Genomic DNA, 25,836 nt, shown 5'->3' with positions numbered 1-25,836 from the left:
CCGACCGCTCAACCTCAGTTCTATGATTTAATATTTTACTCTGTTATTGAAGTGTTTTAAAAAATAGATTGATTGAGTTGGAGGAAGGTACATGAGAATATATTTTCAATGCTTTGTATGAGCTTATTTGTGATGACCTGAGTCTTAATTATTGATATAATAATGCTGTGACCTGACATTGTATTGTCTGTACCTGTTAGTACGTCTGGAAGTTTGATGATGTATTGTCATTGAGGCTCCTCCTGGTAAAAAAAAAAAGGGAATGAAAGTGAAATACTCGCTGCACATGCGCATTTCATTTGAACGTGAGTGATTATTTTCTTAATGTGGTTTGAGACTCAGTGGGAATATTTCATTACAAACTGTGAAGATAAAAAGTGACTCATGGTGTCGCTGTTTGCTGACAGATAATAGGCTCTCACCACTCCACCCACTACTACTACAAAGATATCAGCTGCAGATTTTCAGAGAAACGGTTACATTTCCGGACATATTGTATCGTGGACATTGCTGTGAAGTGTTGGATTATTTGGGTTTTTGGAAAGCTTTTATTTCGTCGGACTGGAAGTATAAATTGTACAAGCTGAGGAGGCTTCTGGTGTCAGGATGGGAGACAAAGGATTTTCAGCGTTGCGGTCGATCCTCTGCTTTGCTTCCTTTATCGTAACGCTGCAGCTCGTTAATGGAGACCTGAGTTATTCTGTTCCAGAAGAGATGAAACGCGAGTCTGTTATTGGAAATATAGCCAAAGATCTCGGTCTTGATCTGAGGACTTTATCTTCCCGAAAGGCCCGTGTTGATTTTGAGGGGACTCGTAAACGGTACTGTGATATTAATCTGAGTACTGGAGATTTGGTCACATCGGAGAGAATGGACAGAGAAAGCCTTTGTGGCAAGAAACCCTCGTGTGTTGTGAAAGTAGATCTGGTGTTAGAAAATCCTCTGGAGCTTCATCGTGTCAGTCTTCATATTCAAGATGTAAACGACAACTCGCCAACATTCAAAGATAATTTGTTTGAAATGGAAATAAGGGAGTCAGCTGAAAAGGGTAACCGCTTCTCTATCGAGGAGGCCCATGACGCAGATATAGGTCAAAATGCTGTTCAGAGGTACAGCCTACAGAAAAACGACAACTTTATTCTCTCTGTTGACAGCAACAAGGTTGAACTTGTGCTGGAAAATAAACTTGATCGTGAAAAGCAAAAAGAGATTAATTTGCTTCTCACAGCTTTAGATGGAGGCTCTCCTCAGAGATCAGGTACTGTAGTCATACACGTCACTGTGCTGGATGCTAATGATAACGCCCCAGTGTTTAGCCAGGCCGTTTATAAAGCCAGTCTGCCTGAAAACTCTCCTCCAGACACCTTAGTGATTAATGTTAGTGCTACTGACGCAGATGAAGGGGTTAATGGAGATGTGACGTATGACTTTGGACACGGATCTGATGACGATGTAAATGTATTTTCTATTGATCCTAAAACTGGACAAATTAGGGTTACTGGTGTGATCGACTTTGAAGAAAGGAGTTCTTTTGAAATGAGCTTGAAAGCTAAAGATGGTTTAGGACTAACTTCTTACGCCAAAGTAATAATAGATGTTACTGATGTGAATGATAATGCTCCAGTGATATATCTGAAATCACTGACTAACCCCATACCTGAGAACGTGTCACCTGGTACAGAGGTGGGCATCATTAACGTGCAGGATAGAGACTCTGAGAGTAACAGACAGGTCCGCTGCTCCATTCAGCAAAACGTCCCTTTTAAGTTGGTTCCTTCTATTAAAAACTATTATTCTCTGGTGACCACAGGACAACTGGACCGTGAACTAGTGTCTGACTACAACATTACAATCAGTGCCACTGACGAGGGCTCTCCACCTCTGTCCTCCTCTAAAACTGTTCCGTTATCTGTAGCAGACATCAACGACAACCCACCTGTGTTTGAGGAACAGTCGTACAGCGCATATGTGAGTGAAAATAACAAACCTGGCTCCACTTTATGTTCCGTTACTGCTCGAGACCCCGACTGGAGACAAAACGGTACAGTGATTTATTCTCTGTTACCCGGTGAGGTGAACGGTGCCCCGGTGTCCTCCTATCTCTCTGTTAACGGAGACACGGGGGTGATCCACGCTGTGAGGTCGTTTGATTATGAACAGTTCAGGAGTTTTAAAGTCCACGTGACGGCCAGAGACAACGGTTCTCCTCCGCTCAGCAGTAACGTGACCGTCAGTGTGTTCGTATCGGATGTGAACGACAACTCTCCTCAGATACTGTACCCCGCCCCGGAGGGCAACTCCTTCATGACCGAGCTGGTCCCCAAAGCTGCACACGGAGGCTCTCTGGTGTCCAAAGTGATAGCAGTGGACGCGGACTCCGGACAGAACGCCTGGCTGTCCTATCATATAGTCAAATCCACTGATCCGGGACTTTTCACTATTGGTCTCCACAGCGGAGAGATCAGGACACAGCGGGACATTTCTGAGTCTGACAGCATGAAACAGAACCTTATTGTGTCAGTGAAAGATAACGGACAGCCCTCTCTCTCTGCCACCTGCTCCATGTATTTACTTATCTCTGATAACTTGGCTGAGGTGCCAGAACTGAAGGATATTTCTTATGATGAGAAGAACTCCAAACTGACCTCTTATCTGATCATCGCGCTGGTGTCCGTGTCCACCTTTTTTCTGACCTTCATCATCATCATCCTGGGTGTGAGGTTTTGTCGCAGTAGAAAGCCCAGACTGTTGTTTGATGGAGCAGTTGCCATCCCCAGCGCTTATCTCCCTCCTACTTACGCAGATGTTGACGGCACAGGAACTTTACGCAGCGCTTACAATTATGACGCCTACCTGACAACAGGTTCTAGAACCAGTGACTTTAAGTTCGTGTCATCTTACAATGACAACACACTGCCTGCTGACCAGACTCTGAGGAAAAGTCCTTCAGACTTTGTTGACCCGTTTGAAGACTTAGAGCCGGCTGTAGAGGTAGGAACAGTTAAAAATATATTGTCACAGTTGATATATTCTTGTTAACTTATTGAACAGCATAGTTTGTTATCTGCACTTTTTGTGTGCTTTTTTTTTAATTGCTTTGTGGTTTTTGAAGTGAAATGCTTGTTTAATTGAGGATTTTCTAAATTATTAATCTTTCACAATACTTCAGCAAATGTTTCTGCTTCTCATCCTTCATTACTGTGGAGCCCATTATTTGCTGCCTGTTTGTTACACAACTTTCAACTTGATATTTTCATAATTTTATTTGGGGAGTCTTGTTTCACTAAGGCACTCATTTACTCAGACTACTTACAAATAACTATTGTTCCATCTGTAACTCAGTTGTTAATCGTTTCACAAAGCTATTTTTGATCGTCTTAAATTGAACTAGTACTACTTAGTAAACTAAAAACATATATATATATATTTTTACCTTGGATTTACCGCAGAAAATTTGACCTTTTATGGAAGATTCTACACTTATCAAATTTCCATAGAAAGTGCAATTGTGAGTTTACAGAAGCAGAAGTGTTTTAGAAAATGAAACGATTAGGTGGACTTCTCATTGTTCCCTGTACAGCATTCTTTGTCAATCACCAGCATGTACTGCTGGTTGTTATTTACCCTTAACTGTCCTTGAATGATTAGAAACATTGCAGTTCCTACGCCTCATTCAGCCTTATTCTTCGACTAGCGTTCTTAGGTCTAAGAAGTATTTTCTTTTGTGAAAGTCTCTTACTCACATTAGAGGAGTCTAAAAACACTCTCCTTGGACGGTAGACAAAGTTTAACATACAGCATTCTCATCTATTGGGGACACCGGTTCTTCCAAGTCTTGAGGTCTCGGGTCCACGGTGCTGAAACAGTCCTCATGCACAATCACAACTGTAGACGTCTTTTTCTTCAGCTACACTGTTAATTTTTTAATAGGCTTAAAACATTTTGTTTATAAAATGATCTGAATTGTTATTATTAGTATTGTTGTTGTGGTTGATAATGATGTTGATAAAAATAATAAGAATAGCGTTTCCTTAGAATCACAGGTCCAATTATTTTCAAACCCTAAAATCTTAACAAGCCTTTAATCTTAGAAGCAACTCTTTTATTTTTATTTTCAACCATTATGTGGTCAAATTTTTAATCCTTCTGTTGTTAGAGTTTTGATTGTTGTTATTTTCCTGACTGCGTCAGCTCTTTATCTTAAATCACTTATCTACAATTTCGTGCTAGTGTTATATTACAGTGTATGGTGTAGAGTCATGTACAAAGTGGGTTTGCCTTCTTTGTCAGGGCAGGGCGACAGGTTCTAGAACCAGTGACTTTAAGTTTGTTTCGTTTTACAATGACAACACACTGCCTGCTGACCAGACTCTGAGGAAAAGTCCATCTGACTTTGTTAACCCGTTTGAAGATTTAGAGCCGGCTGTAGAGGTAGGAACAGTTCATACTTAAAATAGTTTATTGAATCCTTTCAATGTTTTTCTGGCGCATGTGTTTATGTCTTAGCAATGTTTAAGGTGATTGTATATTAGATATCAAGCAAACTATTCACATAATAGAGGGACACATTAGCTTCTTGATCTCTGCTTATTTGAAAAATTCCATCTTTAAATTATTACACATTTTTTCTTCGTATCCTTCAAAACTATGGGACTTCTCAGTTTGTGTCTATTTTCAAAAAGTGTTTATTTTTCTTTCGTTCTTGTCAACACATGTGTGTCAATGTTTTTTTAAAGGATTCTTTCCAGGTCCTTTCTCAGAAAGATATATTTCTAATGTGATTCCGTGACAAAGTAGGCAGTATGAATATTTACATGGATGCAGTTTATTGGTTTCATAAAGCTGCTGTTTCTGGATCATCTTTAATTTAGTACAAATGGCTATTGTTAAAATCAAAAGCATCGTGACCAAAGAGATTCTTCAACCTGATTTTTGCCACCTGCAAACCTGGGCCTCATAAAAAAATAATATAATAAGAACTTTTAATTTATTTTTCAAGCGTTTTCTGCCTGCTCTCAGGATTCTTCACTTTTACATTGTTTCTTGAATTTCTTTGTTTTCAGTCATCAGCATGTGTCGCTGCTTGTTACTTATCAGAAAGTGATGGACATTCAGCCCTCATTTCTGAATCAGTGTATGTGGCTGAAGGTTTATGTGTAAGTATTAGTTGGTGTACATTTGTAAAACTGCCTCTTATTTACATTATTACAGTAGAAGAAATCTGGCCAAGATACCAAAACAGGATCAATATATTTGTGCCAACAACTCTGACAAATCTCAAGGTCTCTGTCCGTGGTGCTGAAACACTCCGCCACTGGATATATTTGTAATCTCTTCAGCCAATCTATCAGATTTTTAAGAATTATGATGAGGATGATGCAAATGTCATTTATATGCAATGAAAATCTAGGATTGTTGTAATTTGAGTTTTTGAATTGATACCGACCGCTCAACCTCAGTTCTGTGATTTAATATTTTACTCTGTAATTGAATGTTACAATGTTGTTCTCAAAGTTTAGTTGGCCTTCTCCTTCCAAGGCTCAAACTATTTTTGTTTATCGTCTACTTGCTGTATATATACATTTATATAAATCTAAAGCAAGGGTAATATACTGTACTTATATTTTAATATCGTTGAGCTGAGCTGTACTTGTGTGAACAGCAACTACCTCTCTAAAGCTGTTTTTTCTTCTTTTAGCCATCTGTCCCTGATATCCCTCTTGAAAAGGGAAACATACCTTTAGTTCTGCTGCTTCTGTGTCTTGGAATTAACTGCAAACTGATTCGGTTCTCTGTGAGCTGGTCTCTTTAGGTGTTTTAAAAAGTAAATTGAAGGGGTTTGAGGAAGATATATCAGAATATAGAAGCTTTGTATGAGCTATTTGCTCCTATGTGATCAATAATATGATTAACTGAGTCTTTGTTTTTGGTATACTAATGCTGTGACCTGACATTGTATTGTCTGTACCTGTCAGTAGGTCTGCAACTGTGTATAATGTGCTGCTGCTGATTTTGCCAGCATACTTTTGTGAAGATTGTTAATCTCATTGAGGCTCCTCGTGGGGGGGGGGGGGGGGGGGGGGGGGGGGGATTGAAAGTGAAATACTCAATGCACATGCGCATTTCATTTGAACGTCAGTGATTATTATCTGAATATGGTTTGAAACTCAGTGGGAATATTTGATTACACACTGTGAAGATAAAAAGTGACTCATGGTGTCGCTGTTTGCTGACAGATAATAGGCTCTCACCACTCCACCCACTACTACTACAAAGATATCAGCTGCAGATTTTCAGAGAAACGGTTACATTTCCGGACACATCGTATCGTGCACATTGCTGTGAAGTGTTGGATTATTTGGGTTTTTTGGACATCTTTTATTTCGTTGCACTGGAAGTATAAATTGTTCAAACTGAGGAGGTTTCTGGTGTCAGGATGGGAGACAAAGGATTTTCAGCGCTGCGGTTGATCCTCTGCTTTGCTTCCTTTATCGTAACGCTGCAGCTTGTTAATGGAGACCTGAGTTATTCTGTTCCAGAAGAGATGAAACGCGAGTCTGTTATTGGAAATATAGCTAAAGATCTCGGTATTGATCTGAGGACTTTATCTTCCCGAAAGGCCCGTGTTGATTTTGAGGGGACTCGTAAACGGTACTGTGATATTAATCTGAGTACTGGAGATTTGGTCACATCGGAGAGAATGGACAGAGAAAGCCTTTGTGGCAAGAAACCCTCGTGTGTTGTGAAAGTAGATCTGGTGTTAGAAAATCCTCTGGAGCTTCATCGTGTCAGTCTTCATATTCAAGATGTAAACGACAACTCGCCAAAATTCAACGAGAATTTGATTGAAATGGAAATAAGGGAGTCAGCTGAAAAGGGTAACCGCTTCTCTATCGAGGAGGCCCATGACGCAGATATAGGTCAAAATGCTGTTCAGAGGTACAGCCTACAGAAAAACGACAACTTTATTTTCTCTGTTGAAAGCAACAAGGTTGAACTCGTACTTCAAAATAAACTTGATCGTGAAAAGCAAAAAGAGATTAATTTGCTCCTCACAGCTTTAGATGGAGGCTCTCCTCAGAGATCAGGTACTGTAGTCATACACGTTACTGTTCTGGATGCTAATGATAACGCCCCAGTGTTTAGCCAGGCCGTTTATAAAGCCAGTCTGCCTGAAAACTCTCCTGTAGACACCTTAGTGATTAATGTTAGTGCTACTGACGCAGATGAAGGAGTGAATGGAGATGTGACGTATCACTTTGGCCATGTAGCTGATGACAATATAAATATTTTCTCTATTGATCCTAAAACTGGACAAATTAGAGTAACTGGAGAGATCGACTTTGAAGAAATTAATTCTTTTGAAATGAGCTTGAAAGCTAAAGATGGTTTAGGACTAACTTCTTACGCCAAAGTTATAATAGATGTTACTGATGTGAATGATAATGCTCCAGTGATATATCTGAAATCACTGACTAACCCCATACCTGAGAACGTGTCACCTGGTACAGAGGTGGGCATCATTAACGTGCAGGATAGAGACTCTGAGAATAACAGACAGGTCCGCTGCTCCATTCAACAAAACGTCCCTTTTAAGTTGGTTCCTTCTATTAAAAACTATTATTCTCTGGTGACCACAGGACAACTGGACCGTGAACTAGTGTCTGACTACAACATTACAATCAGTGCCACTGACGAGGGCTCTCCATCTCTGTCCTCCTCTAAAACTGTTCAGTTATCTGTAGCAGACATCAACGACAACCCACCTGTGTTTGAGGAACAGTCGTACAGCGCATATGTGAGTGAAAATAACAAACCTGGCTCCACTTTATGTTCCGTTACTGCTCGAGACCCCGACTGGAGACAAAACGGTACAGTGATTTATTCTCTGTTACCCGGTGAGGTGAACGGTGCCCCGGTGTCCTCCTATCTCTCTGTTAACGGAGACACGGGGGTGATCCACGCTGTGAGGTCGTTTGATTATGAACAGTTCAGGAGTTTTAAAGTCCACGTGACGGCCAGAGACAACGGTTCTCCTCCGCTCAGCAGCAACGTGACCGTCAGTGTGTTCGTATCGGATGTGAACGACAACTCTCCTCAGATACTGTACCCCGCCCCGGAGGGCAACTCCTTCATGACCGAGCTGGTCCCCAAAGCTGCACACGGAGGCTCTCTGGTGTCCAAAGTGATAGCAGTGGACGCGGACTCCGGACAGAACGCCTGGCTGTCCTATCATATAGTCAAATCCACTGATCCGGGACTTTTTACAATTGGTCTCCACAGCGGAGAGATCAGGACACAGCGGGACATTTCTGAGTCTGACAGCATGAAACAGAACCTTATTGTGTCAGTGAAAGATAACGGACAGCCCTCTCTCTCTGCCACCTGCTCCATGTATTTACTTATCTCTGATAACTTGGCTGAGGTGCCAGAACTGAAGGATATTTCTTATGATGAGAAGAACTCCAAACTGACCTCTTATCTGATCATCGCGCTGGTATCCGTGTCCACCTTTTTTCTGACCTTCATCATCATCATCCTGGGTGTGAGGTTTTGTCGCAGTAGAAAGCCCAGACTGTTGTTTGATGGAGCAGTTGCCATCCCCAGCGCTTATCTCCCTCCTACTTACGCAGATGTTGACGGCACAGGAACTTTACGCAGCGCTTACAATTATGACGCCTACCTGACAACAGGTTCTAGAACCAGTGACTTTAAGTTCGTGTCATCTTACAATGACAACACACTGCCTGCTGACCAGACTCTGAGGAAAAGTCCATCAGACTTTGTTGACCCGTTTGAAGACTTAGAGCCGGCTGTAGAGGTAGGAACACTTCACATTGCTTTACTGGTCACACAATGTTTTTTGTCTTTATTGAGTTTTTAATGTCTTTCTGACCTCAGTATGTGTTTATACCTCAGAAAGTAATTGTAAAGTTGTAAAGAAAACTATTTGTATTATGGAGGGAAACTTTTGTCTTATGTCCGCTGTTTATGCTTTAAATTACTTCCGCCAATGGCTACCTCTTTTTTGCCTGTTGTTCTTCATACATTTTTAACTTCACCTGGTGTCTATTTTTTAAGATGTGTTTTCTACCTTTAATTGTTGGTTCTTGTTGACACAGCTGTCAGTTCTGTTCAGGTCCTCTCTCAGACAAACACTTTAAATGTATGTTCTTGACGAATTAGTTAGTTCAAACATTCATTTATGTTTTTATGTTTTATAAAGTTGTCTGTGGATTATGTTGTTGAACTAATCTGCTGTTTTGAATAATACAATCATTAGCGACCAAGGAGTTGCTTCAACCTGATCTTTGCTAGCATAAAAAACCTGGGACTCATGGAAATACATTGTAGTTATAAGATCCGTTTGTTTTACCAGGAAGATGTAGTTATGAGTGAAGCTGTCACAGAATGATTACTTCCTATATTTCAGCTGGTTTTGCACGTTAGTACAGTCTAAGATGTCTGAGCAGGAGACTAACACAGGATTCTATATCTTTGTGACTTCACCTTTGTCCAATCTTAAGGTCTCTGTCCGTGGTCCTGAAACACTCCACGTGCTCTCACAAACAGCTGCAACTTTACATGTCTTTTTCTCCGCAGCCATGTTCTCCTTATTATGGTGCTAATAATAACTACAATAATTCATTGATGTATAAGAATTGAAAACCTAAGATTGTTGTAATTTAAGTGATTGCTTTAACGTATTGTCTTAATATTAATCCTTCAACAACAGCTCTATATTAAAATAATGTGTTACAGTGTTATACTGAGAGATTAGCTGCTCTTCTTTTGTGAAGGCTCAAACTGTAGCACTTGTTTATCTATAGTCACCTTCATCTGTATGATAACTTTTAGAAAGCTCAAGTAAAGATTATTAATTAAACCCAAATGTCATTGCAGTTGTACTGGGTGAAAAACTCCTACATACTGTATTCAATGCTGAACCAATAAAAACGAATAAGTGGTTTGTCTTTAAATACATTATAGATTTACTGAACATGTGCATTTAATTTGGACGTGAGTGTATATGTTAACTTATTGTGGGTTGAGAATCAATGGGAATATTTTATTACATACTAGTGTGGAGATAAAAAGTGACTCATGGTGTCGCTGTTTGCTGACAGATAATAGGCTCTCACCACTCCACCCACAACTACTACAAAGATATCAGCTGCAGATTTTCAGAGAAACGGCTACATTTCCGGACACATCGTATCGTGCACATTGCTGTGAAGTGTTGGATTATTTGGGTTTTTTGGACATCTTTTATTTCGTTGCACTGGAAGTATAAATTGTACAAGCAGAGGAGGTTTCTGGTGTCAGGATGGGAGACAAAGGATTTTCAGCGCTGCGGTTGATCCTCTGCTTTGCTTCCTTTATCGTAACGCTGCAGCTTGTTAATGGAGACCTGAGTTATTCTGTTCCAGAAGAGATGAAACGCGAGTCTGTTATTGGAAATATAGCTAAAGATCTCGGTCTTGATCTGAGGACTTTATCTTCCCGAAAGGCCCGTGTTGATTTTGAGGGGAATCGTAAACGGTACTGTGATATTAATCTGAGTACTGGAGATGTGGTCACATCGGAGAGAATGGACAGAGAAAGCCTTTGTGGCAAGAAACCCTCGTGTGTTGTGAAAGTAGATCTGGTGTTAGAAAATCCTCTGGAGCTTCATCGTGTCAGTCTTCATATTCAAGATGTAAACGACAACTCGCCAAAATTCAACGATGATTTGATTGAAATGGAAATAAGTGAGTCAGCTGACAAGGGTAACCGCTTCTCTATCGACGAGGCCCATGACGCAGATATAGGTCAAAATGCTGTTCAGAGGTACAGCCTACAGAAAAACGACAACTTTATTCTCTCTGTTGACAGCAACAAGGTTGAACTCGTACTGGAGAATAACCTTGATCGTGAAAGGCAACAAGATATTAATTTGCTCCTCACAGCTTTAGATGGAGGCTCTCCTCAGAGATCAGGTACTGTAGTCATACACGTCACTGTGCTGGATGCTAATGATAACGCCCCAGTGTTTAGCCAGGCCGTTTATAAAGCCAGTCTGCCTGAAAACTCTCCTCCAGACACCTTAGTGATTAATGTTAGTGCTACTGACGCAGATGAAGGGGTTAACGGAGATGTGACGTATCACTTTGGCCATGTATCTGATGACAATATAAATATTTTCTCTATTGATCCTAAAACTGGAGAAATTACAGTAACTGGACTGATCGACTTTGAAGAAATGAATTCTTTTGAAATGAGAATAAAAGCTAAAGATGGTTTAGGACTAACTTCTTACACCAAAGTTATAATAGATGTTACTGATGTGAATGATAATGCTCCAGTGATATATCTGAAATCACTGACTAACCCCATACCTGAGAACGTGTCACCTGGTACAGAGGTGGGCATCATTAACGTGCAGGATAGAGACTCTGAGAATAACAGACAGGTCCGCTGCTCCATTCAGCAAAACGTCCCTTTTAAGTTGGTGCCTTCTATTAAAAACTATTATTCTCTGGTGACCACAGGACAACTGGACCGTGAACTAGTGTCTGACTACAACATTACAATCAGTGCCACTGACGAGGGCTCTCCACCTCTGTCCTCCTCTAAAACTGTTCAGTTATCTGTAGCAGACATCAACGACAACCCACCTGTGTTTGAGGAACAGTCGTACAGCGCATATGTGAGTGAAAATAACAAACCTGGCTCCACTTTATGTTCCGTTACTGCTCGAGACCCAGACTGGAGACAAAACGGTACAGTGATTTATTCTCTGTTACCCGGTGAGGTGAACGGTGCCCCGGTGTCCTCCTATCTCTCTGTTAACGGAGACACGGGGGTGATCCACGCTGTGAGGTCGTTTGATTATGAACAGTTCAGGAGTTTTAAAGTCCACGTGACGGCCAGAGACAACGGTTCTCCTCCGCTCAGCAGCAACGTGACCGTCAGTGTGTTCGTATCGGATGTGAATGACAACTCTCCTCAGATACTGTACCCCGCCCCGGAGGGCAACTCCTTCATGACCGAGCTGGTCCCCAAAGCTGCACACGGAGGCTCTCTGGTGTCCAAAGTGATAGCAGTGGACGCAGACTCCGGACAGAACGCCTGGCTGTCCTATCATATAGTCAAATCCACTGATCCGGGACTTTTCACTATTGGTCTCCACAGCGGAGAGATCAGGACACAGCGGGACATTTCTGAGTCTGACAGCATGAAACAGAACCTTATTGTGTCAGTGAAAGATAACGGACAGCCCTCTCTCTCTGCCACCTGCTCCATGTATTTACTTATCTCTGATAACTTGGCTGAGGTGCCAGAACTGAAGGATATTTCTTATGATGAGAAGAACTCCAAACTGACCTCTTATCTGATCATCGCGCTGGTGTCCGTGTCCACCTTTTTTCTGACCTTCATCATCATCATCCTGGGTGTGAGGTTTTGTCGCAGTAGAAAGCCCAGACTGTTGTTTGATGGAGCAGTTGCCATCCCCAGCGCTTATCTCCCTCCTACTTACGCAGATGTTGACGGCACAGGAACTTTACGCAGCGCTTACAATTATGACGCCTACCTGACAACAGGTTCTAGAACCAGTGACTTTAAGTTCGTGTCATCTTACAATGACAACACACTGCCTGCTGACCAGACTCTGAGGAAAAGTCCATCAGACTTTGCTGAAGCGTTTGCAGATTGTGATTCTTCTCCTGAGGTAGGAACATCATACGTAAAGTTATCAGAACAAAAGGCTACTCACTCACTTTTTTAGACTTGTGACTGATTCTTTGAAATTGATATTAACTTTTTTTAAATATCAAATCAACATTTCCTCACTCTGGTTAAAGGGAAGACAATGATGTTATGAGGTTTTCCATCTCAATTGTTTCAGTATGCTGAATTCTTTGCTGCAGGATTCCCAATTGTTCTCAGAAACATTACCATCTCATATCAGCGATTGATTTATTATCAATTTATTTATAATTATATATTATTATAGAATGTGTTAGTGTTGAGCAAAGTGATGAGTATATTCAAATGAAATCAAACTCTGTTCTTTTTTCATCCAATGAATACTTTCTTCTATTCTCCTCGTTGTTTCTCTCTACGCGGTAATGGAATATCAGTTTGATAGTTTCTTATTAGCTTAAGTCATTTCTTACATTATTCAAACAATTTGGTCAGTCATGTATGGCACTAGTTCGTTATTGTAGAGGACATTTCAAAGGCTGCTGTTTTGCTCACTCTTAACAAACTTTTTATCCAAATCAGTTGTCGTGTATAGCTGTCACTCCATTTCAAGGAACTTTTAAGCACAAATATGTTTTCAATACACAATAACATTTATTTTAAAACAAAGATATAAATGTTCAGACAAATATGAGTATTTTTTTCACACCTAAAAAACATTGCTTAATATAAGGTGCCCTGGTGAAACAATGGTGTGGGTGTTTTTAGAAGTGTCCTTTAAGTTTGATCCTCTTAACATGTCGCAAAACATTTCAACATATAATTTCCCGTGTAAATAAATTTGCTCTCAACATATGCTGTTTTTATAATTGTACAGCTTTGTACTGAGTTGCTGCTAGTGGAAGTATGCAATTTCTAGAAGAGACTCACGATGTCGCTATGCACCAGCTGTAATAGATTGTGTGTTGACATCCACCCACTATTGTCGACGCACAATGTGACTTAATGTGCTGCAGTTGACCGTCCAGAGAGGCAGAGACTTGGTCTTGGATTGTGTACATTTGTTTGAAATCCTTTATTTTTTGGCTTTGCTCCTGCGTGACTACTAGGGGACGTTGACTTTTTCAGATCGGCGTCATGATGGCTATCATGAGACTCACATTACAAAGCTGTGCTGTTGCTTTGCTGCTATTTTCCTTGCCTCTTGTCAATGGAGATGTAAGCTTTTCTTTTCCGGAGGAGATGAAACGTGGATCTGTGATCGGAAATATCGCCAAAGATTTGGGCCTTGAAACAAGCAGACTCACCGCTCGAAAGGCCCGTATTGACACCGATGGGAGCGATAAACGTTACTGTGACTTAAACCTCCGTAACGGGGATCTGACTGTTGCCGAGAGGATTGACAGGGAGGGCCTTTGTGGAGACAAAGCATCCTGCGTTTTAAAACAAGAACTCATGTTAGAGAATCCATTAGAATTGCATAGAATTAGTCTGCATGTTAAGGACATAAATGATAACTCTCCGCAATTCAACAAAGATTTGATCGATATAGATATTAGTGAATCGGCGGTTAAAGGTGCTCGGTTTCCAATAGAAGAAGCACATGATGCGGATATAGGCACATATTCAGTTCAGACGTACAACCTCCAAAGCAATGAGCATTTTATTCTGGGCGTTGGAACTAATTCTGTGCAACTTGTCCTCAACAAAGAGCTTGACCGCGAAAACTTAAAGGAAATGAATCTACTTCTTACAGCTCTGGATGGAGGTTCTCCTCAAAGGTCAGGTACTGTGGTCATTCACATCACTGTACTCGATGCTAATGATAACGTGCCAGTGTTCAGCCAGGCAGTTTATAAAGCCAGTCTGCCTGAAAACTCTCCACGAAGCACTGTCGTGCTGACAGTGAGTGCCACAGATGCAGACGAGGGACTAAACGGAGACGTTACATATGATTTTGGACACATTTCAGAAGATATTAAGTCGATGTTTACCATTGATCATAAGACAGGTGAAATAAAGTTGACGACTACTGTTGATTTTGAAATGTCCTCATCATTTGAACTGCGCGTCACAGCAAAAGATGGTTTGGGATTAACCTCTTATGCCAAAGTCATCATAGATGTTACTGATGTAAATGACAACGCCCCTATTATAAACCTAAAATCCCTCACAAATCCCATACCTGAGAATGTGTCACCTGGTACAGAGGTGGGCATCATTAACGTGCAGGATAGAGACTCTGAGAATAACAGACAGGTCCGCTGCTCCATTCAGCAAAACGTCCCTTTTAAGTTGGTTCCTTCTATTAAAAACTATTATTCTCTGGTGACCACAGGACAACTGGACCGTGAACTAGTGTCTGACTACAACATTACAATCAGTGCCACTGACGAGGGCTCTCCACCTCTGTCCTCCTCTAAAACTGTTCAGTTATCTGTAGCAGACATCAACGACAACCCACCTGTGTTTGAGGAACAGTCGTACAGCGCATATGTGAGTGAAAATAACAAACCTGGCTCCACTTTATGTTCCGTTACTGCTCGAGACCCAGACTGGAGACAAAACGGTACAGTGATTTATTCTCTGTTACCCGGTGAGGTGAACGGTGCCCCGGTGTCCTCCTATCTCTCTGTTAACGGAGACACGGGGGTGATCCACGCTGTGAGGTCGTTTGATTATGAACAGTTCAGGAGTTTTAAAGTCCACGTGACGGCCAGAGACAACGGTTCTCCTCCGCTCAGCAGCAACGTGACCGTCAGTGTGTTCGTATCGGATGTGAATGACAACTCTCCTCAGATACTGTACCCCGCCCCGGAGGGCAACTCCTTCATGACCGAGCTGGTCCCCAAAGCTGCACACGGAGGCTCTCTGGTGTCCAAAGTGATAGCAGTGGACGCAGACTCCGGACAGAACGCCTGGCTGTCCTATCATATAGTCAAATCCACTGATCCGGGACTTTTCACTATTGGTCTCCACAGCGGAGAGATCAGGACACAGCGGGACATTTCTGAGTCTGACAGCATGAAACAGAACCTTATTGTGTCAGTGAAAGATAACGGACAGCCCTCTCTCTCTGCCACCTGCTCCATGTATTTACTTATCTCTGATAACTTGGCTGAGGTGCCAGAACTGAAGGATATTTCTTATGATGAGAAGAACTCCAAACTGACCTCTTATCTGATCATCGCGCTGGTGTCCGTGTCCACCTTTTTTCTGACCTTCATCATCATCATCCTGGGTGTGAGGTTTTGTCGCAGTAGAAAGCCCAGACTGTTGTTTGATGGAGCAGTTGCCATCCCCAGCGCTTATCTCCCTCCTACTTACGCAGATGTTGACGGCACAGGAACTTTACGCAGCGCTTACAATTATGACGCCTACCTGACAACAGGTTCTAGAACCAGTGACTTTAAGTTCGTGTCATCTTACAATGACAACACACTGCCTGCTGACCAGACTCTGAGGAAAAGTCCTTCTGACTTTGTTGACCCGTTCGAAGACTTAGAGGCGGCTGTAGAGGTAGGAACAGTTAAAAATATATTGTCACAGTTGATATATTCTTGTTAACTTATTGAACAGCATAGTTTGTTGTCTGCACTTTTTGTGTGCTTTTTTTTTAATTGCTTTGTGTTTTTTGAAGTGAAATGCTTGTTTAATTGAGGATTTTCTAAATTATTAATCTTTCACAATACTTCAGCAAATGTTTCTGCTTCTCATCCTTCATTACTGTGGAGCCCATTATTTGCTGCCTGTTTGTTACACAACTTTCAACTTGATATTTTCATAATTTTATTTGGGGAGTCTTGTTTCACTAAGGCACACATTTACTCAGACTACTTACAAATAACTATTGTTCCATCTGTAACTCAGTTGTTAAACGTTTCACAAAGCTATTTTTGATCGTCTTAAATTGAACTAGTACTACTTAGTAAACTAAAAACATATATATATATATTTTTACCTTGGATTTACCGCAGAAAATTTGACCTTTTATGGAAGATTCTACACTTATCAAATTTCCATAGAAAGTGCAATTGTGAGTTTACAGAAGCAGAAGTGTTTTAGAAAATGAAACGATTAGGTGGACTTCTCATTGTTCCCTGTACAGCATTCTTTGTCAATCACCAGCATGTACTGCTGGTTGTTATTTACCCTTAACTGTCCTTGAATGATTAGAAACATTGCAGTTCCTACGCCTCATTCAGCCTTATTCTTCGACTAGCGTTCTTAGGTCTAAGAAGTATTTTCTTTTGTGAAAGTCTCTTACTCACATTAGAGGAGTCTAAAAACACTCTCTTTGGACGGTAGACAAAGTTTAACATACAGCATTCTCATCTATTGGGGACCGGTTCTTCCAAGTCTTGAGGTCTCGGGTCCATGGTGCTGAAACAGTCCTCATGCACAACCACAACTGTAGACGTCTTTTTCTTCAGCTACACTGTTCATTTTTTAATAGGCTTAAAACATTTTGTTTATAAAATGATCTGAATTGTTATTATTAGTATTGTTGTTGTGGTTGATAATGATGTTGATAAAAATAATAAGAATAGCTTTTCCTTAGAATCACAGGTCCAATTATTTTCAAACCCTAAAATCTTAACAAGCCTTTAATCTTAGAAGCAACTCTTTTATTTTTATTTTCAACCATTATGTGGTCAAATTTTTAATCCTTCTGTTGTTAGAGTTTTGATTGTTGTTATTTTCCTGACTGCGTCAGCTCTTTATCTTGAATCACTTATCTACAATTTCGTGCTAGTGTTATATTACAGTGTATGGTGTAGAGTCATGCACAAAGTGGGTTTGCCTTCTTTGTCAGGGCAGGGCAACAGGTTCTAGAACCAGTGACTTTAAGTTTGTTTCGTTTTACAATGACAACACACTACCTGCTGACCAGACTCTGAGGAAAAGTCCATCTGACTTTGTTAACCCGTTTGAAGATTTAGAGCCGGCTGTAGAGGTAGGAACAGTTCATACTTAAAATAGTTTATTGAATCCTTTCAATGTTTTTCTGGCGCATGTGTTTATGTCTTAGCAATGTTTAAGGTAATTGTATATTAGATATCAAGCAAACTATTCACATAATAGAGGGACACATTAGCTTCTTGATCTCTGCTTATTTGAAAAATTCCATCTTTAAATTATTACACATTTTTTCTTCGTATCCTTCAAAACTATGGGACTTCTCAGTTTGTGTCTATTTTCAAAAAGTGTTTATTTTTCTTTCGTTCTTGTCAACACATGTGTGTCAATGTTTTTTTAAAGGATTCTTTCCAGGTCCTTTCTCAGAAAGATATATTTCTAATGTGATTCCGTGACAAAGTAGGCAGTATGAATATTTACATGGATGCAGTTTATTGGTTTCATAAAGCTGCTGTTTCTGGATCATCTTTAATTTAGTACAAATGGCTATTGTTAAAATCAAAAGCATCGTGACCAAAGAGATTCTTCAACCTGATTTTTGTCACCTGCAAACCTGGGCCTCATAAAAAAATAATATAATAAGAACTTTTAATTTATTTTTCAAGCGTTTTTTGCCTGCTCTCAGGATTCTTCACTTTTACATTGTTTCTTGAATTTCTTTGTTTTCAGTCATCAGCATGTGTCGCTGCTTGTTACTTATCAGAAAGTGATGGACATTCAGCCCTCATTTCTGAATCAGTGTATGTGGCTGAAGGTTTATGTGTAAGTATTAGTTGGTGTACATTTGTAAAACTGCCTCTTATTTACATTATTACAGTAGAAGAAATCTGGCCAAGATACCAAAACAGGATCAATATATTTGTGCCAACAACTCTGACAAATCTCAAGGTCTCTGTCCGTGGTGCTGAAACACTCCGCCACTGGATATATTTGTAATCTCTTCAGCCAATCTATCAGATTTTTAAGAATTATGATGAGGATGATGCAAATGTCATTTATATGCAATGAAAATCTAGGATTGTTGTAATTTGAGTTTTTGAATTGATACCGACCGCTCAACCTCAGTTCTGTGATTTAATATTTTACTCTGTAATTGAATGTTACAATGTTGTTCTCAAAGTTTAGTTGGCCTTCTCCTTCCAAGGCTCAAACTATTTTTGTTTATCGTCTACTTGCTGTATATATACATTTATATAAATCTAAAGCAAGGGTAATATACTGTACTTATATTTTAATATCGTTGAGCTGAGCTGTACTTGTGTGAACAGCAACTACCTCTCTAAAGCTGTTTTTTCTTCTTTTAGCCATCTGTCCCTGATATCCCTCTTGAAAAGGGAAACATACCTTTAGTTCTGCTGCTTCTGTGTCTTGGAATTAACTGCAAACTGATTCGGTTCTCTGTGAGCTGGTCTCTTTAGGTGTTTTAAAAAGTAAATTGAAGGGGTTTGAGGAAGATATATCAGAATATAGAAGCTTTGTATGAGCTATTTGCTCCTATGTGATCAATAATATGATTAACTGAGTCTTTGTTTTTGGTATACTAATGCTGTGACCTGACATTGTATTGTCTGTACCTGTCAGTAGGTCTGCAACTGTGTATAATGTGCTGCTGCTGATTTTGCCAGCATACTTTTGTGAAGATTGTTAATCTCATTGAGGCTCCTCGTGGGGGGAGATTGAAAGTGAAATACTCAATGCACATGCGCATTTAATTTGAACGTCAGTGATTATTATCTGAATGTGGTTTGAAACTCAGTGGGAATATTTCATTACACACTGTGAAGATAAAAAGTGACTCATGGTGTCGCTGTTTGCTGACAGATAATAGGCTCTCACCACTCCACCCACTACTACTACAAAGATATCAGCTGCAGATTTTCAGAGAAACGGCTACATTTCCGGACACATCGTATCGTGCACATTGCTGTGAAGTGTTGGATTATTTTGTATTTTTGGAAAACTTTTATTTCGTTGCACTGGAAGTATAAATTGTACAAGCTGAGGAGGTTTCTGGTGTCAGGATGGGAGACAAAGGATTTTCAGCGCTGCGGCCGATCCTCTGCTTTGCTTCCTTTATCGTAACGCTGCAGCTCGTTAATGGAGACCTGAGTTATTCTGTTCCAGAAGAGATGAAACGCGAGTCTGTTATTGGAAATATAGCCAAAGATCTCGGTCTTGATCTGAGGACTTTATCTTCCCGAAAGGCCCGTGTTGATTTTGAAGGGACTCGTAAACGGTACTGTGATATTAATCTGAGTACTGGATATTTGGTCACATCGGAGAGAATGGACAGAGAAAGCCTTTGTGGCAAGAAACCCTCGTGTGTTGTGAAAGTAGATCTGGTGTTAGAAAATCCTCTGGAGCTTCATCGTGTCAGTCTTCATATTCAAGATGTAAACGACAACTCGCCACAATTCAACGAAGATTTGATTGAAATGGAAATGAGTGAGTTAGCTGAAAAGGGTAACCGCTTCTCTATCGACGAGGCCCATGACGCAGATATAGGTCAAAATGCTGTTCAGAGGTACAGCCTACAGAAAAACGACAACTTTATTCTCTCTGTTGACAGCAACAAGGTTGAACTCGTACTGGAGAATAAACTTGATCGTGAAAGGCAACAAGATATTAATTTGCTCCTCACAGCTTTAGATGGAGGCTCTCCTCAGAGATCAGGTACTGTAGTCATACACGTCACTGTGCTGGATGCTAATGATAACGCCCCAGTGTTTAGCCAGGCCGTTTATAAAGCCAGTCTGCCTGAAAACTCTCCTCCAGACACCTTAGTGATTAATGTTAGTGCTACTGACGCAGATGAAGGAGTGAATGGAGATGTGACGTATCACTTTGGCCATGTATCTGATGATAATATAAATATTTTCTCTATTGATCCTAAAACTGGAGAAATTAAAGTAACTGGTGTGATCGACTTTGAAGAAATTAATTATTTTGAAATGAGAATAAAAGCTAAAGATGGTTTAGGACTAACTTCTTACGCCAAAGTTATAATAGATGTTACTGATGTGAATGATAATGCTCCAGTGATATATCTGAAATCACTGACTAACCCCATACCTGAGAACGTGTCACCTGGTACAGAGGTGGGCATCATTAACGTGCAGGATAGAGACTCTGAGAACAACAGACAGGTCCGCTGCTCCATTCAGCAAAACGTCCCTTTGAAGTTGGTTCCTTCTATTAAAAACTATTATTCTCTGGTGACCACAGGACAACTGGACCGTGAACTAGTGTCTGACTACAACATTACAATCAGTGCCACTGACGAGGGCTCTCCACCTCTGTCCTCCTCTAAAACTGTTCAGTTATCTGTAGCAGACATCAACGACAACCCACCTGTGTTTGAGGAACAGTCGTACAGCGCATATGTGAGTGAAAATAACAAACCTGGCTTCACTTTATGTTCCGTTACTGCTCGAGACCCCGACTGGAGACAAAACGGTACAGTGATTTATTCTATGTTACCCGGTGAGGTGAACGGTGCCCCGGTGTCCTCCTATCTCTCTGTTAACGGAGACACGGGGGTGATCCACGCTGTGAGGTCGTTTGATTATGAACAGTTCAGGAGTTTTAAAGTCCACGTGACGGCCAGAGACAACGGTTCTCCTCCGCTCAGCAGCAACGTGACCGTCAGTGTGTTCGTATCTGATGTGAATGACAACTCTCCTCAGATACTGTACCCCGCCCCGGAGGGCAACTCCTTCATGACCGAGCTGGTCCCCAAAGCTGCACACGGAGGCTCTCTGGTGTCCAAAGTGATAGCAGTGGACGCAGACTCCGGACAGAACGCCTGGCTGTCCTATCATATAGTCAAATCCACTGATCCGGGACTTTTCACTATTGGTCTCCACAGCGGAGAGATCAGGACACAGCGGGACATTTCTGAGTCTGACAGCATGAAACAGAACCTTATTGTGTCAGTGAAAGATAACGGACAGCCCTCTCTCTCTGCCACCTGCTCCATGTATTTACTTATCTCTGATAACTTGGCTGAGGTGCCAGAACTGAAGGATATTTCTTATGATGAGAAGAACTCCAAACTGACCTCTTATCTGATCATCGCGCTGGTGTCCGTGTCCACCTTTTTTCTGACCTTCATCATCATCATCCTGGGTGTGAGGTTTTGTCGCAGTAGAAAGCCCAGACTGTTGTTTGATGGAGCAGTTGCCATCCCCAGTGCTTATCTCCCTCCTACTTACGCAGATGTTGACGGCACAGGAACTTTACGCAGCGCTTACAATTATGACGCCTACCTGACAACAGGTTCTAGAACCAGTGACTTTAAGTTCGTGTCATCTTACAATGACAACACACTGCCTGCTGACCAGACTCTGAGGAAAAGTCCATCTGACTTCGCTGAAGCGTTTGCAGATTGTGATTCTTCTCCTGAGGTAGGAACATCATACGTAAAGTTATCAGAACAAAAGGCTACTCATTCACTTTTTTAGACTTGTGACTGATTCTTTGAAATTGATATTAACTTTTTTTAAATATCAAATCAACATTTCCTCACTCTGGTTAGAAGTTAAAGGGAAGACAATGATGTTATGAGGTTTTCCATCTCAATTACCATCTCATATCATTGATTTATTATTTGATTCATTTAGTACTTTTTATATTTATGTAGAGATGTTTATGTGTTTGTACCCATTTCATTGTATTGTAACTTACTTATTCAATACTAATTATTTTTTTTGACGCTTTTCAATCTTGGCACATTTATGCTTTCCTCTTTTTGTTAATGCTCATGAAAGGGTTTTTCACTGCCACCATGTTTACAGGAATCACAGACCAGTTAAATATTCTTTTTAGTGAATGAAAACTTTTTATTGTTGATAATTTCCCTGCTTTTGCTCCTTATGTTGGTTTTGGTCTCAATTCTTGTTGTTGTTGGTAAGATTGATCAGATTGGTTCTTTCCATTGTAAATAACCAATATTTTGCAAATGATGTTATGGCCTTTATTTAGGTATCTGAGTCGTCCATCGTCATGTATGTTATATTTATTCTTCCTTATTCATCTCCGTTACAATTACATGCTCTTCAGATTTGAGGAGTCTTCCAGTCTAAAATGGTTTATTTGTATATTTTTGATTCCATCACAGTATTTACGGAATCAGCTTGGTTATCTATTTCCTAATATCTATATGCCGATTCATTTGCTGGTGGTTGGATTATTTTTTATTTTAAAACGAATCCAATATTAGTTTCATTTTGCAGTTAAGTCTAGTTGTTTGCCCAACTTGTTGAATTTTATAAATACATGAGTAGCATGTGCAAGAATGTGTTAGTGTTGAGCAAAGTGATGAGTATATTAAAATGAAATCAAACTCTGTTCTTTTTTCATCCAATGAATACTTTCTTCTATTCTCCTCGTTGTTTCTCTCTACACGGTAATGGAATATCAGTTTGATAGTTTCTTATCAGCTTAAGTCATTTCTTACATTATTCAAACAATTTGGTCAGTCATGTATGGCACTATTTCGTTATTGTAGAGGACATTTCAAAGGCTGCTGTTTTGCTCACTCTTAACAAACTTTTATCCAAATCAGTTGTCGTGTATAGCTGTCACTCCATTTCAAGGAACTTTTAAGCACAAATATGTTTTCAATACACAATAAAAATGTATTTTAAAACTAGGATATAAATGTTCAGACAAATATGAGTATTTTTATCAAACCTAAAAAACATTGCTTAATATAAGGTGCCCTGGTGAAACAATGGTGTGGGTGTTTTTAGAAGTGTCCTTTAAGTTTGATCCTCTTAACATGTCGCAAAACATTTCAACATATAATTTCCCGTGTAAATAAATTTGCTCTCAACATATGCTGTTTTTATAATTGTACGGCTTTGTACTGAGTTGCTGCTAGTGGAAGTATGCAATTTCTAGAAGAGACTCACGATGTCGCTATGCACCAGCTGTAATAGATTGTGTGTCGACATCCACCCACTATTGTCGACGCTTAATGTGCTGCAGTTGACCGTCCAGAGAGGCAGAGACTCGGTCTTGGATTGTGTACATTTGGTTGAAATCCTTTATTGTTTGGCTTTGCTCCTGCGTGACTACTAGGGGACTTTACTTTTTCAGATCGGCGTCATGATGGCTATCATGAGACTCACATTACAAAGCTGTGCTGTTGCTTTACTGCTATTTTCCTTGCCTCTTGTCAATGGAGATGTAAGCTTTTCTTTTCCGGAGGAGATGAAACGTGGATCTGTGATCGGAAATATCGCCAAAGATTTGGGCCTTGAAACAAGCAGACTCACCGCTCGAAAGGCCCGTATTGACACCGATGGGAGCGATAAACGTTACTGTGACTTAAACCTCCGTAACGGGGATCTGACTGTTGCCGAGAGGATTGACAGGGAGGGCCTTTGTGGAGACAAAGCATCCTGCGTTTTAAAACAAGAACTCATGTTAGAGAATCCATTAGAATTGCATAGAATTAGTCTGCATGTTAAGGACATAAATGATAACTCTCCGCAATTCAACAAAGATTTGATCGATATAGATATTCGTGAATCTGCAGATAAAGGTGCTCAGTTTCCAATAGAAGAAGCACATGATGCGGATATAGGCACATATTCAGTTCAGACGTACAAGCTCCAAAGCAATGAGCATTTTATTCTGGGCGTTGGAACTAATTCTGTGCAACTTGTCCTCAACAAAGAGCTTGACCGCGAAAATTTGAAGGAAATGAATCTACTTCTTACAGCTCTGGATGGAGGTTCTCCTCAAAGGTCAGGTACTGTGGTCATTCACATCACTGTACTCGATGCTAATGATAACGTGCCAGTGTTCAGCCAGGCAGTTTATAAAGCCAGTCTGCCTGAAAACTCTCCACGAAGCACTGTCGTGCTGACAGTGAGTGCCACAGATGCAGACGAGGGACTAAACGGAGACGTTACATATGATTTTGGACACATTTCAGAAGATATTAAGTCGATGTTTACCATTGATCATAAGACAGGTGAAATAAAGTTGACGACCACTGTTGATTTTGAAATGTCCTCATCATTTGAACTGCGCGTCACAGCAAAAGATGGTTTGGGATTAACCTCTTATGCCAAAGTCATCATAGATGTTACTGATGTAAATGACAACGCCCCTATTATAAACCTAAAATCCCTCACAAATCCCATACCTGAGAATGTGTCACCTGGTACAGAGGTGGGCATCATTAACGTGCAGGATAGAGACTCTGAGAATAACAGACAGGTCCGCTGCTCCATTCAGCAAAACGTCCCTTTTAAGTTGGTTCCTTCTATTAAAAACTATTATTCTCTGGTGACCACAGGACAACTGGACCGTGAACTAGTGTCTGACTACAACATTACAATCAGTGCCACTGACGAGGGCTCTCCACCTCTGTCCTCCTCTAAAACTGTTCAGTTATCTGTAGCAGACATCAACGACAACCCACCTGTGTTTGAGGAACAGTCGTACAGCGCATATGTGAGTGAAAATAACAAACCTGGCTCCACTTTATGTTCCGTTACTGCTCGAGACCCCGACTGGAGACAAAACGGTACAGTGATTTATTCTCTGTTACCCGGTGAGGTGAACGGTGCCCCGGTGTCCTCCTATCTCTCTGTTAACGGAGACACGGGGGTGATCCACGCTGTGAGGTCGTTTGATTATGAACAGTTCAGGAGTTTTAAAGTCCACGTGACGGCCAGAGACAACGGCTCTCCTCCGCTCAGCAGTAACGTGACCGTCAGTGTGTTCGTATCGGATGTGAATGACAACTCTCCTCAGATACTGTACCCCACCCCGGAGGGCAACTCCTTCATGACCGAGCTGGTCCCCAAAGCTGCACACGGAGGCTCTCTGGTGTCCAAAGTGATAGCAGTGGACGCAGACTCCGGACAGAATGCCTGGCTGTCCTATCATATAGTCAAATCCACTGATCCGGGACTTTTCACTATTGGTCTCCACAGCGGAGAGATCAGGACACAGCGGGACATTTCTGAGTCTGACAGCATGAAACAGAACCTTATTGTGGCAGTGAAAGATAACGGACAGCCCTCTCTCTCTGCCACCTGCTCCATGTATTTACTTATCTCTGATAACTTGGCTGAGGTGCCAGAACTGAAGGATATTTCTTATGATGAGAAGAACTCCAAACTGACCTCTTATCTGATCATCGCGCTGGTGTCCGTGTCCACCTTTTTTCTGACCTTCATCATCATCATCCTGGGTGTGAGGTTTTGT

General features: G+C 40.8%; 3 protein-coding genes across 3 annotated transcripts; all 3 read left to right on the top strand.

The window, feature by feature from the left end:
- The first annotated feature begins 606 nt into the window (after positions 1-606).
- LOC115015060 (protocadherin gamma-A4-like) lies at positions 607-3,039 on the top strand. The gene has a single exon (XM_029442224.1). The coding sequence runs from the start codon at positions 607-609 to the stop codon at positions 3,037-3,039; it is 2,433 nt and encodes an 810-aa protein (XP_029298084.1).
- A 3,302-nt stretch (positions 3,040-6,341) lies between these two features.
- LOC115015059 (protocadherin Fat 2-like) lies at positions 6,342-12,769 on the top strand. The gene is made up of 3 exons (XM_029442223.1): positions 6,342-8,848; positions 10,128-10,215; positions 10,308-12,769. Exons 1-3 carry the CDS (start codon positions 6,437-6,439, stop codon positions 12,767-12,769), a joined length of 4,962 nt encoding a protein of 1,653 aa, XP_029298083.1. The 5' UTR covers positions 6,342-6,436.
- Positions 12,770-13,762: 993 nt separating this feature from the next.
- Positions 13,763-22,070, top strand: LOC115015058 (protocadherin Fat 4-like). The gene is made up of 2 exons (XM_029442222.1): positions 13,763-16,229; positions 19,628-22,070. Exons 1-2 carry the CDS (start codon positions 13,825-13,827, stop codon positions 22,068-22,070), a joined length of 4,848 nt encoding a protein of 1,615 aa, XP_029298082.1. The 5' UTR covers positions 13,763-13,824.
- The last annotated feature ends 3,766 nt before the right edge of the window (positions 22,071-25,836 follow it).

This window comes from Cottoperca gobio, chromosome 10 (genome assembly GCF_900634415.1).
Source record: "Cottoperca gobio chromosome 10, fCotGob3.1, whole genome shotgun sequence".
NCBI lineage: Eukaryota > Metazoa > Chordata > Actinopteri > Perciformes > Bovichtidae > Cottoperca > Cottoperca gobio.
The sequence above is the reverse complement of the archived record's forward strand: the minus strand, read 5'-3'. Positions and strand labels throughout refer to the sequence as shown.